Source organism: Lycorma delicatula, chromosome 12, assembly GCF_047948215.1.
Source record: "Lycorma delicatula isolate Av1 chromosome 12, ASM4794821v1, whole genome shotgun sequence".
NCBI lineage: Eukaryota > Metazoa > Arthropoda > Insecta > Hemiptera > Fulgoridae > Lycorma > Lycorma delicatula.
Genome location: NC_134466.1, coordinates 53051473 through 53072623, shown reverse-complemented (window position 1 = coordinate 53072623; position 21151 = coordinate 53051473). Strand labels below are relative to the sequence as shown.

General features: G+C 29.0%; 1 protein-coding gene across 1 annotated transcript in view; it reads right to left on the bottom strand.

The window, feature by feature from the left end:
* Nucleotides 1–21151, bottom strand: part of LOC142333106 (pancreatic triacylglycerol lipase-like) — a 194814-nt gene that overhangs the window by 7825 nt on the left and 165838 nt on the right. The window contains exons 7-11 of the mRNA XM_075380022.1: nucleotides 18801–18947; nucleotides 15583–15808; nucleotides 11447–11691; nucleotides 9052–9178; nucleotides 6024–6150 (exon numbers count right to left, since the gene is read on the bottom strand). Coding sequence (XP_075236137.1) covers nucleotides 6024–6150; nucleotides 9052–9178; nucleotides 11447–11691; nucleotides 15583–15808; nucleotides 18801–18947 — 872 coding nt within the window. The remainder of the gene's footprint in view (nucleotides 1–6023; nucleotides 6151–9051; nucleotides 9179–11446; nucleotides 11692–15582; nucleotides 15809–18800; nucleotides 18948–21151) is intronic.

The window sequence follows — 21151 nt, the reverse complement described above, 5'->3', positions numbered from 1 at the left end:
ATTTTCCAGTACATGTGTGTTCGGTGTCACACTCTATCACCTTATATCTCCAGAACTGTTGGACTGATTTTGACCAAACTTGTTCAGATTACTTCTATATATGGGGCACTGATGCCATTAAATTTTCAACTTCAAGTCAAGGGAGTAAGGCTGTAGAACAAGGTCACCTCAGTATCTCGAGATTTCACCTAATTAAGTTCTTATTTTTCTTAGGCACATTTGTTAACAAATAAAAAAAAAATTGGAAAATCACACCCCCACCCCAAAAATTGGTCTAAACTAGTGGCTAAGTGGGTATACTGCATCAATAATTCCCTACATCATCACAAGGAGTGCTAGTGTAATACTGATGTACTAAGTTAAGTTGTGTATGTATATGTGTGTGTGTGTATAAGCCGTGTGACAGGAAAGTTCTACAACTACGTTATCAGCTTTTATACATAAAAAAAGAAAATATATTTTTCTGAAAATTAAATATCAAATTCATAATAAAATATTGAAGAAGTTATTAAAACAAGCAAAAAATAAATTAGAATGAATAAAGTTACTAAGCTAAAGAATAATCCTAGAAAAATTTGGAATTACATAAATCAGAAATAAGGAAAAAATAAAAAATTTAAAATTATACAAATTGATAAATTGAAATGTCCTATAAAAATGAACTGATTAAAACTGACAAAAATTTAGCTAATTACTTCAACAGTATTTTTTGTAATATAGGTTGTATGTCACAAAAAACATTAATGTTAAGAACTTGCAAAGAAAGCATGTGGGTAAAAGTAGACTTGTAAAAAATGACAAAATAAAATATTTAATAAATTGAAAAATAAGGAAGGTGGGGTTGATGGGATACATACTTGCGATGAAAGTATTAAGTAATAATACTAAATTTACTGATGCTTTAATGTATTTATATAATTTAAACTATTACACCTGTATATGCCCAAAGCAATTGAAAATGGCTGAGGTTATACCATCTTTTAAACATGATGATAAAAATAATCATGGAAATTATAGAACTATTTCTCTTGTCACCAATTTTGCAAAGAAATGAAAAAAACTATTATATTAAGAGAAATTTTGAATTTCCAGAATAAATATAATATTCTCTTTAACTCACAATATGGTTTTAGAAAAGGTCTTGGAACTAAAAATGCAACTGGTGACTTACCTGGCATCATTTACCAAAGTCAAGACAAAAGTAAACCTATAGCTGCTATATTTTTGGATCTGATTAAATTCTTTGATACTGTAGACCATAGAACTGTAATTGAAAAGCTTAAAAAAATTGGTACCAGAGGGTTACCTCTTCAGTTACTTCAAAATGGAAGACAATATGTTAAAATTAATATAATAAAAAGCAACCTGTAGATCTGAATACTAGGACTCCTCAGGAACCATTCTTGGGCCTTTATTATTTATATTAATGATATATTTGAATTATAAAATTGTGATTGCAAAATTTTATATTATGCTGATGACACAGTTACAATATATAATGGAAATTCTTGATTAGAAGTTTCTAATAAATTGGAAAAAAATTTACTGAGTTAAAAGTACAGTTTGATTCTAATAAGTTAGCTCTAAATGTAATTGAGACTGTCTGTTTAATTTTTGATAATCATTATGACTGTATTCTACTGATTTTAATGTTATCATCATTGAATTTGTTCAGAGAAAATGTTACAAAAACTATTTAACTTATATATTTTATTTAGGTATTATGGATCAAAACATTGTGAAATTACAAATAAATCATACAGTTTTCATATTATCTAGACTAAGGAAAATTCTTACCGTTAAATATTTATTTACTATTATGGATGGAATTTATTAGAGTATTGTTAGGTATAATATAATTGCATAGCAGTCAGCTCATAAAAATCAAATAAAAATTCATTTGAAAAATAGGTATTACAATCTTTGAGTCATCATTACAATGAAATAGCCCTGAACTATATAAATATTCGTAATATCTCTAAAACGAGGTATAAATCCATTCAATTATTAAAAACATATACAGAAATTGGCAGAAGAAATCATAAATACACTGCTATGTATTATTTTAATAAATTCCCTGTTGAAACTAAAGTCTAGTATCAAAAAATTATTAAAAAAAAATACTAGAAAACTCTAAAAGACAAATGAACTTGAATTAAAGCTATTTACACTGATGAATATTTACATGACAGTTTTGGATGATATCATTATTTCTGTTTTTAAGTTTTAGTTTTTTTTACTTTTTGTATCTTTTTTAATTATTTATTTTTTTTATATTCTTATTTCTTGTATTATTTTTTGCATTTGTACGCCTGACTACATACACATGACTTGGAAACTCAGTAGAGTACTGCTGACGCAATGTCTCTGTACTGTTACTGCATAACCAGGTATAAATATATATATATTTTTTTTACTTTATTATTGAACATTTGTTAAAAATTAAAACACTCAACAAGTTATATTGTTAATTTTTTAAGTTTACTGGAATTTAATAAGTTTTGTTTACTCTAAACAAAGAAAAGTGGTTTTTCATAGTTAGTGAGTTTTATAAAAAATTCACTGATGGAACTGAGCTTTGGGACAAATTTTTTGCATTGAAGTCAAATAATACTTAAAACCAACTACAAACTTTTTTTGCAACTGCAATCCTCAGAAGTGAAGTATGATAGTCATTTATAGAAGAAATTTGAGAAAACTATTTTGGTAAATTGGAAAATGAAATAGTTTTTCAGGTTTGAATGAAAGATTTCAGTTATTAAGTCTTTCTTTATTTTGACTCAAGTATGTCTAATTCCTAGCTATCAAATGGGAGCAAACTAGTAGTTAACTATAATTAGGTAAAAGATTATAATGTAAAGGAGTGTAATATTGAAATGGAAGAGAAACAGTGGTTTGTGGTATGAAGTTGCTACCTGGTTTTCAGCCAGTTCAGTGGCAAATGATTAAGAATTCTGATTAATTTTTCTTTATCATTCATTCATTTTAGTTAAATTTTATTTTTAATGAGTAATATGGTTCAACTTTACTTTATTGTCTTATATTAGGTGGTTGCTTCCCATGTTCATCAAGTAATTCTGTACATGTAATTGTGAATATTTTCAATTTACTTGGATACATTACTTAAAACTAAACAATAAACAATGCTAAAGGGTATATCTACTCTTTGCTCTACCTGACTTCCCATACAGAAAGCAAATGTTAAACATCAGTCACCTGATATATCACTTGCTGAGTAATTAAACACTATTTCTCAGTAATCATATTTTTTTCATAAATACATACATAAAGGTACATTCTATTTTTAATTAAACCATAAGTTTTGCTTTGACATACTTTAATAAACCATTAACTTCATCATCATTTTTCTATATTTGTTGTGTCTACTTATGTTATCGTCTGAACTATTTCACCTCATCATCTCCAAAAAGTCAGAATGACTTGTCAAAGTATAAAAAGGAGCTGACATATTAAGGTTAGGTAGTATGAATCATGTATACTGATATTTATAAAATTAAATTGGTTAACTTATGCCAGCACTTATATTTAAGAATGTGTAATCTTAATAAAAAAAACCTACTCGCTTATTTAAAAAAAATGATAACATCCATCTCTATAAAACAAGACAACAAAACTGTTTTTATGTATTTCAGTACAATATGAGGGTCATTCAAATACAGAATGGAATTTGTTTGCATAGCTTTATTGATATTAGATAAAATTACAAATAAATTACTTTATCTTTCTATATAGTTCCTTACAAAAATACATTTTCTTCACCAAATAGGTAGCTTCCTGGTCCTCTCATTAAAAAAAACAAGATGGCTGCCCCAACAACCAATTTTGCAGATAATGATTGACTGTGACACCATCTTTGAATTTTCCCCTCCTAAAGCTTCTTTCGGCAAACAAAAATGTGGAAATCATATCAAGTCATAAAAGTCTGAACTATACGGTGGGTGTTCAAGAGGTGTCCAATGAATTTTAGCAAGTTTATCGTGAGTCTCAACTGCTGTAAGCAGCCATGCATCTCCTTTAGAGAAAGAGAACATTGCAAACTGGTTACTGGCATCATTTATTGTGATAAGCAGCACTGATGTCATCTAATAACTGACAGTAATATGCCACATTTACCATCCTTCGTTCATATAGGAAATCAATTGGGAGCACTTATGAGTCCCAAAACATAGATGCCAGAACTTTTCCAGCCGACAAATGTTTTTTGGCCTTGAGCGGTGCCTCCTCACCACTTTCCACCACTCCGTACTTGTTCTCTTGCTTTCCCAAGTGTAGTTGTGGACCCACATTTAATCACAGGTAACAATACAGTCCAAAAATGTTTCCTTCTTCTTCAAAGTGATTTAGCAGCCACTGAAAGAATATCTTTCGGAACATTTCTCTGTGCCTCAGTAAGGAAATGTGGAATCCACCTTGCTGAAACTTTGATATATTCTAGAATCTTTGACGAAACATTGTATTCACATTCCCAACCCTTATGCCCATATCTGATGCAATTTCAGTAACTGTTATGCTGGGTCATCTTCCACAAGGTTATGAACAGCTTCAATGTTGTCATTGACACAGATCCGCAGATGACATTTGTGATTTTTGTTTTCCACTGTATCACAGCCACTTCAAAATCTTTTGGTCCAATCAAACAATTGAGTTTTTGACAAGATAACATCTCCAAACTGTACCTGGAGTTGAGTGAAAATTTCAGACTATTTGACAGCTTTATTGGTAAGAAATCAGATAATAATTCGTTGCTCAACAGATAATGGTACTTCCTGCTCAGATATTCTGCAACTGATGTGGGAAAATGACCTACAGGGGTGGCTGGTCGATTGCTTCCCCCAGACATATCTAACTAACTAGCTGCAACACTCCACCATATTCACTGCTCTTCCTCAGTTGCACAACAAAATTTCAGTTTATTTTTTAATCATCCTCGTACTTTGGCTTATGAGAAAGGGTCTTATTATAATTCTGTTGCAATTTTTAATAAATTACCAAACGATTTAAAAAATTTTCACACTAGTTTATTTAAAATACAATTAAAACTTTTTTCTTTATAGAAAAAATATAACTTTGTTGATGAATTTTAAAAAAATCAATAAATTTAGCACTCCATTCTACACGTGTATAAATATGTGCTCAAATAATTTCTATTAAAGTCTTCTGAATTGTGAACATTATTTCACATGCAATATTTTGAAAAATTAATATGGCCTCTAATCAAAGTTCTACCATAGTTTTTTCTCCTCTATCAATCCAAGCAAATGCTGGGTAGCTGTTTTTTATCTTTGGAGTAGCATATCTACTTACCATTCCTGATGATATTATCTGAATAATGAATTGTATATCTATCAGAATAAACAATTTATTTTAATTAATTACCAACACAATATAAATAAATAATAATTAATTAATTACATCTCCCCTTTCCTATTTTTAGCTTACAAAGGTCAATCTGATGTTGGTTAACTTTTATTTTGTTTTAAAAAAAGCAAAATATCAAAGGAATGCTTACTTTTACATATGAATAATTATTGTTAAAATCCTCACCTAGCTTAAGATTTTGGTTGAAAAACTATTAATTGTATTACAGGATTAAAACGCAGCGTATCATAATAATTAACCTGTCTTTTAATAACTTATGTTTATTTGTGACCTATTTACATTTATGTGCATTTCTTACATTTAAATATATTATACTGAATTTTTAACAATTCCTAATTATTTAAAATTTAATTTTTTTGAATTGGAATAATCCTTAATTACTTTAAATAATAGAAATTTAGCCACAATTTGTTGGATATTAGCATTTTTCAGTATTTCGTTTCAGTTTTTCTTTTTATTAAATATTAAAACTTTGATCGTGGTAGAAAGTAGTAGATTTGGAAAACATATCAACAAGATTGACTCTTGTAATTCCAGTCCTACAGTCAAAAATGTTAAAATTCATATTTAATATCAAATTTTATTTATAAAATGTTATTTTAAGATAGATAATTAAAACACACTTGGGTGTAAGATCCAAGTTCCTTATCACGCCGGTATCACTATGTAATGAAACTCTCATAAATCCTTGAACCCAGGCCTCAGCTCTTGGAGGTCTAGCTAGGTCCAATGTAACTCTATAATGTCTTCCTGAAATTAACGGAAAAACAAATCGTTACAAAAGTTGCATTAAAAAATTAAGTAAAAGCATAGAAAAAATATGGTTTAAAAACTAAGAAAAATGTTTTAATGTTGTTATTAAGATAATAATAATTACCACTATCTTTTCTGCTAAGATCACTATAGTTTCTGTGTTTAGTACTGCTTACCAATTGCTTTATTCAATTGTTTAGCTTCATTCTTTTACCAATTGTCGACGCGTTTCGGAACCACTCCATTGTCAAAACTTATTGTATTGATACTTTTAAATTTCTGTTAATTTTTATATAGTGTTTAGTCAAACCCTCCCTTCCTATAATTAACATCATGCCTTATCTGGCCTTCTTTTTGTTTATTTGTTATTAATGGTTATACTTATCTTTTAATTTTATTTATTCCTTGTTTTTAATAAATTTAGGTTCTTAAAAAGGACATCCGCTTGATTGTTGATTTGTCCATTTATGACAATTTTATTGTTACTTTTTAATTTAAAGATTTTCAGATTTTTTAAACTGTTCATTCTTCTTCCTTTAACACATTTGTGAATTAATTTCATTGATTCCTCCATTTTCATCGAGGTATGCCCTTCTTTTATTAAATGCATTGCATAATTAGAATCTAGTTTTTTATTTTTAAGACATCTCCTATGTTTGTTATATTTTAATTTTCTTCCCATTTGTCCAATGTATGATACACTGAATTTACAATTTATTTCTATATATCTCTTTCTTCTATGTTACTATTAAAACTCTTTTTTAGTGTATTATTTGTATTTATAGTCATTTTTATATTATATTTACTAAAGTATTGTTTAATTGGGTAAATTTCTTTCCCAGTAAATGTTAATTTATTCCATTTAAAGATTTATCGTTTATTATTTTAATTTCATTTAATTTATTCTATTTTTATTCATTTTTCTGATCATGTCTTTTTTATTATACCCATTATTTTCTGCTATTTGAAAAAGAATGTTTAATTTTTTTATATGCTGGTTTTTCTTTAATGGTAATTTATATAGTCTATCTATCTATCATGTATCTAAAAGCAGCTAATTTAGGTTCCATTGGGTGATTTGAATCATAAGCGATGATGTTGTCTGTATTGGAGAGAGATTGAGAGAGAGAGAGAGAGAGAGAGAGAGAGAGAGAGAGAGAGAGAGAGAGAGAGTGTGTGTTTGAAAATGAAGCTTGATGAAAATTGTTTCATCAGATTGTTACCAAAGATGAACCCTGGATTAGTTATTCAAACATAGAGAAAAGCAGCAATCATTGTAATGGTGGCATTCATCATCTCCTAGACCAAAAAAGTTCAAACAAGAATGTTCAGTAAAGAAGCTTATAACTACTGTCTTGCTTGTTGAATTTAGTGATTTGCAAATACATATTGTGAAATGTTAATATATCTTAGAAGAGCTATAAGTAGCAAATGATATGGAATTCTGTCCTGCAGGGTTTTGTTGTTGCATGACATTGCCAGGCTTAACATAACAAATCAAACCATTCGAAAAAGATTTTGTTGAAATATCTTCAATCATCCAACCTGTAATCTGTTAGGTCTAAGTGATTATTTTCATTTTCTTCAGCTTAAACAGCAGCTTGCATCCCAAATGTTTGACATTGATGATGAAATGAAAAATGGTGTAGAATCTCTCAAAGAGGGAATGAAGCTAGTAAAATGCTATGAATGTGTTCAACTTGAAGGCAGTTATGTAGAAAAGTAGCAAATAAGTGTAGTTTTTATGCGTAAATAATAAAGTTTGTTCATATTTCTGTTTTGGTTTTATTTCAAAATGGACCTTCCTTCATAAATTTTATAATTTATGCAAAATTGGAAACAATTTCTAAATTTTTTTTTTTCTATAAATGTAATAATTAAAGGTACTGATGATGCAAGCTCTTTTTAAAAGAGTAATTCTTCCAGCCAGTAAATGTTCTTATACAAAACATTTTATAATATATTTGACAAGTTGACATAAGTCATCAACCTTTACCGGTGTTGACTAAACTAATATTGTTTAATAATAAAAGAATAATTTAACTTTAAATAAATGTTCAGGAATTTTTTAGATGGCTACCTTCAGACATCAAAATTAAATTTTAATCATATATTAAAGAAGTCTCTTAACCACTTGTAAGATAAATATTATAAATAACAGTATCACTGGTAATTCAACTGACAAAAGAACCATATAATTAGCTCTGAAAAAATCATCTGGAAATGAAATTCCATGCAATTTTGGAAGAAAGTCATTAAAGTTATAAAAATGTTTTAATTTTGTAAAAAATTATGTAAAACTTTTAATAAAGATGTACCACATGTTGTAAAAACCTTAGAGTGATCAATGTTTAGCGTTTTTAACTATTCTAAAAAGACAAACTGTTACTTATTCAGTATGATTGATTATCTGTGAAATTGCAGAAGAATGGAAGATAAAAAATAATTAATATCATGATATATCTTGACAGAATAATGTGAATTAAATTGTGTTGTAGCTAAGTTTGATTTATAGGTGATGAAATAGAAGCTGTAAGATCCTTATAATGATTTCTTTACTTATGTTGGAGTCTGTCAAAAACTGAGCTAAATAATCATTGAGTGAATTATTTATTTCACTGAGTGTTCAGATTGAGAAAATCACACTTTCTATTTCAGAAATTGAATAATTTCATGTCATTAATAATATCATTGTATTTAACTTTCCAAATTATATTGTATTTAAATTATACGATAGTTAAGTTCCACAACACTGCAATCTTTTCACGAGAATCTGTGCATTTACTTTGCAATAAACCTTTTATATTACAAGCTACTTGATGAAAATAAAGATTTCTTTTTTTACGTGTATAACAATGGAGTGAATTATATTTTATAGTTACTTTTATTTATACTTACTGCAATAAGGCGTATCCTTTCCAGTTGTTATAAAATATTTTGAACCAGGTGGATGATTAGTTCTTTCAACATTTAAACCCATCATAGCACAACCAGTTCCATTTTCACCACAAGAGAAACAACGACCCTAAAATATTAAAATATAATCTCAAATATATCTGAAGGACTGGTACGTACTGAATTTTTAATCTTAGGTATCCCTTTTTTAACTTAATATAATCTTTACTTAAACACTAATTCAGAGATAAATTTCAGAATTATAGTTATCAATGAAATGGAAGAATAACTGATTAGTTAAGTTAGTGAAGTCTTTACTTTTTTATACAAACACACATATGAAGGCGATATGGAAAATTCTTGGCCTGATAAAGAAAACAACATTTTTTAGATATGTTTTTTATTTTTCAATAGTCACCTTGCAATTTAATATATTTGGACCAATGACTTTCCAATTTTTTAATACCTTCATGTAATGTGATTTGTCCAACTCTGCAAAATAAGCAGTTGTCTCGGCGGAAAGCTTTTTACCAAAACAATAGAAGAAACTATGTTTTGTGTAACTACTATCTTAGGGGTATATTAAATAATTATTTCTTATACATTCTAGATTCTTTTCTTTTTTTCTAAGCTTTCATTCTTTCAGACATGGCTTTCTTTTGTTCTTTTGTTCTTCTGTTTTCTTTTTTTTTTTAACCTCTGGCACCACCATTAGGTATTACTTCAGAGGATGAGATGAATGATTTGTAGCATGTATGAAAATGCCATGCCTGACTGGGATTCAAATCCGGGACCTCTGGATGAAAGGCTGAGACGCTACCACTCATGCCATGGAGGCCGGTCGGCTATTTTCGTGTGTTGTTCGCATTTTGACTTCAATTTTTCTTGGAATCTTTAGTTTTCATTTTTTAATATTTTCCTTACTTTATTTTTGTCTTTAATGGTTTCTTCTGTTACACTTAGTTCTGTTAGATCTTCTTCAACCAGTTTGAACCATTTACTCTCTGGCTTTCTAAAATTGAAGAATTCAAAAATTTATTTTATTTATTTTGAAGGGATGACTGTAGAAGCTAATTCTTCTTTTTCCCCATTAAGTCTAAAAGTCTTTCTATTTTAGAAGTGCAGATTTTTATTGGAAATTTAAGTTTATCTTTTTGGAATTTCAAACCTAGCTTTTATTAAAAGAGAAATGAGTAAAAAGATAAGCAATAATGCTTATTTGGATATAAGCCTGAGAGAACCTGAATAATTATATTTCATTTATCATTTTCAACTTTTACAATTTAAAAAAAAAAATGTGCAATTAATGTTGAATTTTGTGATGCTGCTCTGATCAAAATTTTCCATAATTTCCTTTGTACATCCAAACAAATTCTATGGCATTTCTTTTTTTTTTTATTTGCTGCGTAGCACACCAATCCTTTTCTGTCATGATCCATAGAATTCACAATTATGCGATGATCAGATTAAAATTTAAAATTTTTAACAATATGTAATTGTTTTGTCTTATACCAAAATAATATTAGTGAAGGAGTTTTCTTACAGAGTGGTTTTATACACAAACCATAACTTCAAAAGAAAAAAAGGGAAAAAAGATGTACATTAATTTGTTACTTTCCACTACCTGTTGTAGGCTGGAGTTTTTTTTATGTAAGTATTAGCCAGAGTATTTGTTAGGGTAACAGTGCTCACTTTACGGCCAGTCTCTGTAGTGTATGGAATGATAATGTCATTTGTGTAGTTGAGTAATGTCTGCATTTAATGTTATTTAAGTGTGCTGATGTGCAACCATACATCACGAGGACAAAAAATTGTTGATTTAAAAAAAAAAACAATTATTGATAAAATAACATCACAATTTCTTTTTTTTATTTTTTTATTTTTATTGAAGTGGTTACTTTTTTTTATTATAACTTTATTGATAGTTTTTTGACAGTGGTAGCCTTGCACCATCAGAATACAACTTGTTTCAATCTTTATAGAACTATTAATGGTACTATTTGGCTTCAAAAGAGGCCTATGAAATCACCTACTGCAATTTTTCTTCCAAAAAATATAAAAGTTTTACAGTGAGGATTATGATTTTTTTTTACATCAAAAATACCAAAAGATGGTTATCAAAATGGTGATTATTTGTTTTAATAAACTTCATTTGAAATTTAAAACAAAAATCTAGATTTAATTTTTCATTAAAATATGAAAAGGCTTTTTTCCCAACCCTTTACATTCCTTTCAGTTGTATCTTTTGTATTATTTACACTCAGTAGGAGAAATCCCAATGATATAAAAAAATAAATAAAAATCTTCATAAATTAATACATATCACATAGAATTTTGCTTTTAAAGTATTAAAAATTTATAAAATTAATGTTTAAAAATCTACCTTAATGAAAATTACCTGTAAAAAATGTTGATAACTTGAACAGCGATGAGCAACATACGGGCATTTTGAATTGATTGATTCAATAAATAATTTAATAGCTCTAACATGATTACAAGCAACAAGTACACGTGATGCTTCTTCAATTCCTTCTCTTATTAAAGTTAAAGGTAATGGTGTTTCAGTTAAATCACATCCAGGTTGTTCTTTACCATTATTTGGGTAAAAATCAAGATGTCCACATGGTTCACTCATACCGTAACCTGAAAATTAAATAATTATGACAAATTTAATTCAATAAAAAATTCTATTCAATTAATAAAAATATGATTTTTACTCAATAGCTAGATTTTCTTAATAGGTACTTAAAACTCAGTTTGAACATTTTTTGTAGTTACAAAAAAGAAAAAAGAGTCCCTGGATAAGAGATCGATCTGCCCTCTTTGTATATGGATTACGGACCAAAACTCGTGGAATATTACTGTGGATAAAGGGCTAAGGTAAAGAGGTAGGTAATGAAAAAAAGATGATTATCTATAAAAGCACCATACAACAAGACAAACTTTATCCAAAATATTATGCTTAAAACTTTCTATTTGGCATCCATCTCGCAAAGAATTGAGTATATTTTATACTTTCCAACTAGAAAATAAAGAAGATAGATTTTCATGTATTGGAAATTTGTTTTTTAAAACGTGAAAAGATTACTGATAAATAAAATTAGAAATGAATAAGTGTAAAAAAGAATAGAAGAAGGACAGAATTTGATGAAGATAAGGAAGAGGAAAACAATCATGATTGGTGTATACATGGACATTTCTTTCAATAAAGAATCTTAGGAAAAAAAATAGAAGAAACCAGAAAATATTCTTCTGGGAAGAAGAATAAGAATGATTGGGATGTAGACATGAAGGGAAGAAACAATAAAAATGATGGATGATGCTTAAGGCTGAGAAAAATGAAGGACAAACCTTCATTAAAACCTTAATTAGTTGAAACCTGTTGAATAACCAGTTCATCAAAGTGGAAGGAACTTGCAACTCAGAAAGGAGCAAGAAATTTAATTGTATCTGGAAAATGGAATTACTCAATTAAAAGAAAAAAGCTGACAACACATAGTTGTTTGACTTTCCCGTCAAATGACTAACGCCATATTCCAGGAAAGTCCTACAATTGTGGGTTGTTTCTGATGCACGGCTTACTCACACGACATAATTTAACATATTCATAATTTTATTTAAATATAATATTTTTTCATTTAATTCAATGATTCTAACTAAAGTGCGCACGCATTCCATATTTAATTCGTGCGGGTATGGCGGTGCTAGTGGCAATGATCGGCACTAACTAAACTAATGTAATTTCACAAATTACATAGAGCAAATTTTGCTTGCACAGTCAGCAGACCAGTGTAGCTGCAAGGATTAATGCACATGTACTGAGCCACCTGGGTGATAGAGTTTGAGACCAGCCAGACCAAGTAACATTTTTTATTCTTTAAATATTATTCATTTATTTAATTATACCGCTCACCTGTGACATCACATCATAACAGACAACTAAAACAGCATATTTTGTTGTGGTGTTTGTTTTTGCAAATATTGTTATTTTTTTAATTATTAAAAAACATGTCTAGGAAAAATATTACCTTAATTAGGTGAAATCTTAAGATACTGAGCATGACATTGCACTACAGTCTCACCCCCTTGACCTTTTAAGTTGAAAATTTAATGGGATCACTGCCCCATACATACAAGTAATGTGATAAAGTTTGGTCAAGATCGGTCCAACAGTTTTCGAGTAAGTGATTTAGAGGCCAACACCAAAAAAAAAAACACACACACACACACATGAAAATTAACATCTGAAAAATTTCCACCCAGTTTTTTTTGGGTTCCTTAGGTGTCAAAACACAAAGATCTAGTGAAAAACACATATGCCCAAATTGGACCAATTACAATACTTTCCCTTCTAGAGCTCTAGCTCTGCTATAGCACTATCTACATGGGAAAGTAAAAATTGATAAAACTGTAATTTTACTACTATTACATTACTATTTTATACTATTACTAATTATATTTTACTACTATTTGTTTCGGTCTCTATAGAACTCTATTAATGTTATAGAGTTGGCTTCAAAAGAGGCCTATGAAGAACAAAGTTAAATATAGATTTTAATTGGCTTGTAGACAGGTTACTGCATCTCATTCTAACCTTCCAGTCACCTTTTATCATCATCAATATTTCAACTCCCTACTATTTGGCTGATCTCTTTACATCTGGTAAGAAGTTCATTATCATTAGTGACCACCTAATTACAAAATATAAGATTATATACAATCACAATTAATCTGTTTCATTCTTAAAATCAGCCAAAAGAATGAGAGAATTGACATCATCAGTTTCTCTGTTCTTTTACTTAGTTCATTCCTAACTCGACAGGTAATTTTCTTTGCCAATTTAAGAATACTGACTTTTAAATTTGTCTTCAAGTCATCTCTTTTGTTTGCTCCTGATAATGTATACATCTTGGCTTAGAAAATATGTGGTGTAAAGTAATATGTTCACTGTGACTTGATGATCAAGAAATGTGCTGATGCTCTTACCCAGATGTAATATTTAAACATTGCTTCAGCAGAATTTATATTTGGATTAACATATTCCTTACTCTTTAACACTTATACACAGGGATTAATTAAGATCACGAAACAAAACAAAATATGGGATATTCAAGTTTTAATCTGAATTAAAAAAAAAAACTTATGTCTGATTTATTAACAAATATTTATACTATTTAAAGATTTATTTTATGCACAGCAAGTATAGGAAACATCAATTTCAAAATTTAAATGTGCTTAAATACATTTTGTCATATTCTTAGTAACATTTTTTTTAGGTTTCCTCTCATTTATTTCCTGGATAGATATTGTTAATATCGATCAACTGCTTCAGTGTGTTTGGCTTGCTCCTGGTGACAGTTTTTTTTAATAAAAAAAGGGGTCAAGTCACCCGATGATGGTTGCATGACCATCTTTTATTTTTGAGATTTTTTGTATATTCATCTATCATATTTCATGAATTCAAAATTTTTTTTTTTTATTTTTAAAAATTTGTTTGATGTGCTATGTTAAATTTTACAATGCTTGTATTTTTTAGTACTTGCGGTTTTTCCAATATCTCAGAAACTAACTGACTTTGATATTTGAAACAAAATCCACTGTACTCTACACAAATATTGTCACATATTATATACATCATTTTCCTATCTTGCTTATTTATGCCCTAAAATCAGCAATCGAATGCTCACAACATTGATATTCAACTGATAAGCGAAACAATATATTACAATATACCCAAAAGATTGAAAAACTGAAGTATCATTTCTTCTTTTAAGAACCACATCTTTTATTACCAACAATTACAATTCTAAAAATTATAGTTTTGTTTATCCAAGAATGCATTCCAAATATCTGTCAGTGCCAGCTAATGTAGGTTATTATAACATCAATGTCTATCAAGGCATTTGACTGTCAAAATTCTTATATGACATATTTATGTATTTATTTTCTTCTTTAAATTTTGTTTTAAGGAAGGGGATATTTTATGATTGGCTATAGGTTCATGATATCCTGTCTTATAATAAATCTTTATCTTATCCAACCCTATGTAAGGTGCATGTTATTATGTTTTTTTTTTAATAATACGGGTTGAGAGTTTGAATAGTTTAATTAAACTTTCCACTTTTTTGATTTACTTTAACTTTCACTTTTGAATGGGATTGTCTATAACAACACTGTTTCTGACAATAGGTAATTTTTAGTCAATAGTTATATTTATTTTATAAATAAAGGTAGAAATACTCATTCTGTAGAAATCATTTAGCATTGGTTTTTCCCCTTTTATCTATAGTAAGAGTTTGGTTTTAAAAAAAAAAATTAATTCCTCAGCATTTATAAATTATGACTAATAACAATCAAAATGACCATCTAATGTTAGATCTTAATCAAATTTTTATTCCTATACAGTTGTTAAACATTGTCTATTTTTAATAAATATTTTATACATTACTTACTTTTTACATTAATGATAAAATTATAAAATTAATATTTCCAATTACTTAAAATAAACAAAAACAAACTAAAAATAATATTTACCAAGAAGAAATATTGATGTACCATCAGTATGTATTACATCAACAAGTTTAGCATCTGTTGTATCAAGTCTAACTTTACCAGGCATTCCTTGAAAATATGGTTCAGCTGGATCTAATCCAGTTATGCGACCTAATCCTTCAATCCTTTCACCAGCATAACCGGCTGTATGTGCACCCAGGCTATGTCCTATTATATGAACATCTGCTGGATTTAGTTTATGTTTATCCTGTCAAGCAAAAATATAAATAATCAATTTAAAAAAATGCAAATATAGAAATATAAATTCTAGTTAACACAACTTTTAAATTAAGTTCATAAAAAACAATTTATAATGAGATTGTATTCAATACTGTCCTTCACTTACAAAGCATAACTCAACAGAAAAATTTGTTATAAATATTTCGATCCATGAGCACTGTCAATTTTCTTCAATCTGTTCAGCTGTATCTGCAGTATTCTGCTTGAGGTAGATAATGTTCCATATTTGAATATGATTTTACTTTTCATAATCCCAAAAAGAAATTAAAGGTTTCAGATCAGTGAATGGGGCACCAAACTCTTATGGCAACAGCGCCCAATCAGTTAGAGAGATAGTTATGAGCCAGTTTTTTGGTAACAGAATTATGGAGTGCTGCAGAATTTTGCTGACAGGTAGTCTTTCCTGTACCTGATTAAGTGGAGGTATTAACTAGCTACCTGACATGGCCAAATATGCTTCAACTCTCACATTATCTTTAAAGAAACGTGGTCCTAAAATATGTGTTAGCCACAGTCCATATCAAACCATCATATTAGGAATTTGTTATTCTTTTGTACAGATTATCCATGTTTTGTAATTACTAAAAAATGTTTTGTTTATTCACCACCACCCAACTTGCAGAGAAATTAATTTCATTACTGAACATCCTGACCCCCGTTTAGTACTGTGGCAACTGGAATTGTTAAAAGGTGGATAATGATTCCAGTTGCCACACCAGCCCCTCCATTTCTAGCCCTGATGGGCTATACTGGAGGTCATCTTGATTGACCCTCTAACTGATTACATATCACAGTTTGGCCTCTTGTCAGGAAGCCATTGATGCAAGTATGTTGGTAGATATTTCCATCGGTATTTAACTCAACTTTGTTATTGCCTTCACTACAGGCTTCTTTCAAACATTTCCAATCATCTACTCTAATTTGTAGTCCTTTCAACTATTTAACAATTTTGCAGAAGCACAATCCCTGCATCTCTAACACAGAGTAATCATTCATTAAATGATTGCAGTATCAAGTATATAAATAAATTTGAATCTGTTATAAACATCTAAGATTCTATTTTCATACCTCTTAAATTGTTGATCGCAATATAAAAATTTTGTCTTATAAGTACACCAGATACATTTCTTAATTCATTAAAAACAATTAAGAATAATTCTACAAAGAGAAAAACACTAGTTTACTCCAATCCAGTCCACTTTTGGGAGTGAAGTCAATGCTTTCACCCAATGAGTTTCTAACACATTCTACTTCCGATCTGGTCTGCCCTTGGAACAGAACCTTCACCCTTTACACAGCCCAATCAGAGAGTTTCTACCATATTTTACCTCTGATCTGCCTGCTCTCTAAAGCTAGGTCAATGGCTTCCTCCTTCCAGACACAGCTCCATCACAGAATCCCTGATATATCATATTCCAATCTGGTACGCTCCCAGAAGTGTTCAATTCAATTGAATATGTTTTAGGTAAACAAACGTAAAAAACGTGAAACCCATCAAGCATTAAACTTTTTTTTACCCAAATGTTGTGGACACAGTCTATTAAGGTGTTTGAAATGTCAACAGGTTTACTTGTTTACTCAGCAATCATTTATTAGCGTACTGTGGAGTTTTGCAATGATTTCATAGGATGTAGTGGTTTTTAGCCATCCTGAGCATTCATCATCTAGAATGGATGTGCGACTACGTTTAAATTCAGCAGCTATTTTTCAATTGTCGAAAATAAAAGGAACGAATCCTTTAAAGTGGAATCTAACTCTTTCTCCAGAAAGATCTAGATATAGATCTTAGAAAGATCTAAATCTTTCTCTTTCTCCATTGGAATTAAACTTTTTAAAACAAGTACTTTATAACAATTCAAACTTCCGTTTTATACAATCTTTTTAGAAAATCTTTTTTTTTTGCTTTAATCACCCTCACAAACAAGTAACTAAACATTTAAAACTTCCCAGTTTACCATTTAAAGGACTATACGTGACAAATATCATACTGACATTTATTCATAATGTGCCATCTTTGTATAAGGCCAAGAATTTTCTGAATGATCCAGTAAAACACTCTATTTATCAAATGAACTGGATGTAGAGTAAATACTGCATTTTTGGAGAAAGCAACTCTGACTAGTGCCACTATCTCAAGATGTTTCAAACGTGTTATAACCCTAAGAAAAACTGAGCAGTTAGTGTAAAACAATGGATTAATGGATCTCTTTCTCCGAGACACAGTGGATTATACATATTGTTTCCATTCAATGAAAGATAGGTTAAAATATAAAATAACAGAGTATGAAACAATACTGTTTTTTATTTTTTTATTTTTATAATGTGTTTTTAATATAAGGGAAAAAATATCTGCTGTTTTTATGAGTGTAACTACATTTATTCTACAGCTAATCCCTGCAATGAAAAGATGAAGGTGTAACTTGTAGAGTTTAGTCTCTTCATTTTGGAGGGATTAACATATTGATGTACTTATGTTAGGCTCAATGAATAAGACATTAAAAACTCTTCACTTTCCTCAGAAAGTAATAGATCTAAATAGAAGTTTACTATTTTAAGAATATAATTTTCTTTAGATTATAACACCTACCATACAATATTACGATCAATAAGATAGCCCAAATCTATCTTATATTAATTTTATTTTACGCAAAGTACTTTTATTGACAATTTCAGAACTTTTATTCTGTTTAAATAAAACACCTTTCTAACATTTATATAAGCTAATATTGGGTAGAATTTTGTTTTTTATGTTAATGTTTGATTTTTTCATGATTGTTCCTCCTTATTATCAGATAAGTCATCAAATAGCAATTTCTATTAAAAAGACAACATATTATTAATATTATGAATCATATAAGTAATTTTGTCAACCGCAATGAATTTATTAGATTTTTATTCAAGGTACTCCAGGTCATCTAATCTAATATAAAATTATGTAAATAACAATAAATAATTATTACCTTAAGAAAATTTATAAAGTAAGCGACTTCAAGTCCAACAAGACGTGTATTAGCAGTCGCCTGTGTATATAACGGAAGTGATCCTCCAGCCCAATCCACAACAACAATATTCCAATCAGCATGCTTTAACAATTCTCGTCTCATTTCCTAATAAAATTAAACTATCAAACTTAAAAAAATATATACAATTTTATTAATATGATTTCTATTACTCTCGAACACGTGGCTCAATTATAATATTAAATATAAAATGTGTATGTATGAAATAACTTTTATCAATGTGAAGCATGATTTCAACTTTCTAATAATACCATCATTTTTGCTATTCAGAGCTAAAGTAGCATTAGATAGATTTACTTGTAACATACTGACTATCTCCTTCCTCACAAACAGTTCATACAGTGAAATTATATATTATGTTATTATTAATAAACACCAAATAAATTATCTGTATTATAGTAAGATTAAATTTAAATCTGTCTTACAAGTGCAGGGAGTCAGCTTACAATGTTGTTTATTGATGCTTTATTCCAGGATGAGAGGAGAGGGAATTCTAATTTAAATCCAAAATGACAGCTTTCAACTAAGCTCCATTTTGGAGTAAATTCCATTTAAAGATAGTTGTAAGTTTCTCGAATGGTTCAAGTAGCTAATTTGCAAATCCACAATCACAGCAGCTGAGTGGTGAGCATTCCAGTCTTACAAATGAGAAGTCTTGAGTATGAGACGTGTAATTTATTTATTCTGAAGCAGCCTACTAGGAGGAACTAGCCAATATTGTTTCTTTTTTTGCTTTATTTCTTCTTTTTCTCATAGTGCACCCATTTTTCTACTTCTGCCCATTTTATTATATAAATGAGTTTTTATAATATATTATTTACAATAATAATTATACAAATTCGGGAAAAACAGAACTTTACATTTGCTGGTTATTATTTTGTTTGAATATAACAATTATTAACTTAAAAAACAAATTTTGTTTTATAAAACTTGAAAAACTATAATAAATATTTTAATTTTCAGCTTGCTTATTGTAATCTGATAATAATTATATATATATATTTTTTTTTTTTTTGTAATTGTTGAACAAATTGAAATTGGCATACTGAAAATTAAAATAATATTTCTTATAATTTTTTAAAGTTTTATAAAACAAAATTCATTTGCTGTCTATCGGTTAATCCTTCATTACCCTTCTTTTTCCTGTTTAGCCTCCAGTAATTACTGTTCAGATATTACTTCAGAGGATGAATGAGGATGATATGTATGAGTGCAAATGAAGTGTAGTCTTGTACAGTCTCAGTTCGACCATTCCTGACATTCCTGAGATGTGTTAATTGAAACCCAACCACCAACCGGTATCCACGATCTAGTATTCAAATCCGTATAAAAATAACTTACTTTACTAGGACTTGAACGCTGGAATTCTCGACTACCAAATCAGCTGATTTGGGAAGATGAATTCACCACAAGACCAACCTGGTGGGTTAATCCTTCATTACCCATGTGACTTCTATTAACCACATTCATTAAGATTTTTATGTTAACGATTTTTATATTCAAATCAAATGATAACTAGCAAACATGAAATTCCAGCTTTTCCAAATTTATTTAAGTACATTATAAATATTGAGTTATAAAAAAAAAACCAAATGTACATATATATGTAAGAAAAAACTAAAAGCAGAAAAAAACGATAGAGACACAAAGCCAAGACGTCAACTATGAGAATGGAATGCCTGCCACTCAACTGCTGCTGTGACTGTGGATATACAAATAATCTACTTGAATTCTTGAAAATTTTTAAACAGCATTTACTCCAAAATGGAGAAAAATTGTTAGTACTGTTTTGGAATTTAAAAGAGAATTTAAAAAAGCAGGAATTTAAAAAAAAGAGACAATACTTGAGAAAATTTTGAATTTTCTCAAGTGACTTTTTAGAAAATATAAATACTGAACCACAATTAATTAATCAATCAGAATTAAATGATCTCATTCATAATCTAAATGTATGCAAGAATCAAGCAAAAATTCTTGCATCACAAGAAAATATAGAATCTTTTACAACATAATGTTAAAATAACTGCTTTCCATGACAGGGAGTGTGAATTTGTCATTTCTTCTTCCAGTACAAGCACTTATGTTGTTTATCTTTCCTAAAAGCTTTGGGGCATATGCACAATCCTGATGAATGGCTTCTTTTTATAGAATCCTTAAAGTGTAGTTTGAAAGCAGTTCTTCTTCATGCTGGAAATAATATCTCATCAATCAATCCCTTTAGTTCATGAAGCTCACATGAAGGAATCGTATGAAGATATGAAACTTCTGTTGGATATGATTCAGTATGAGAA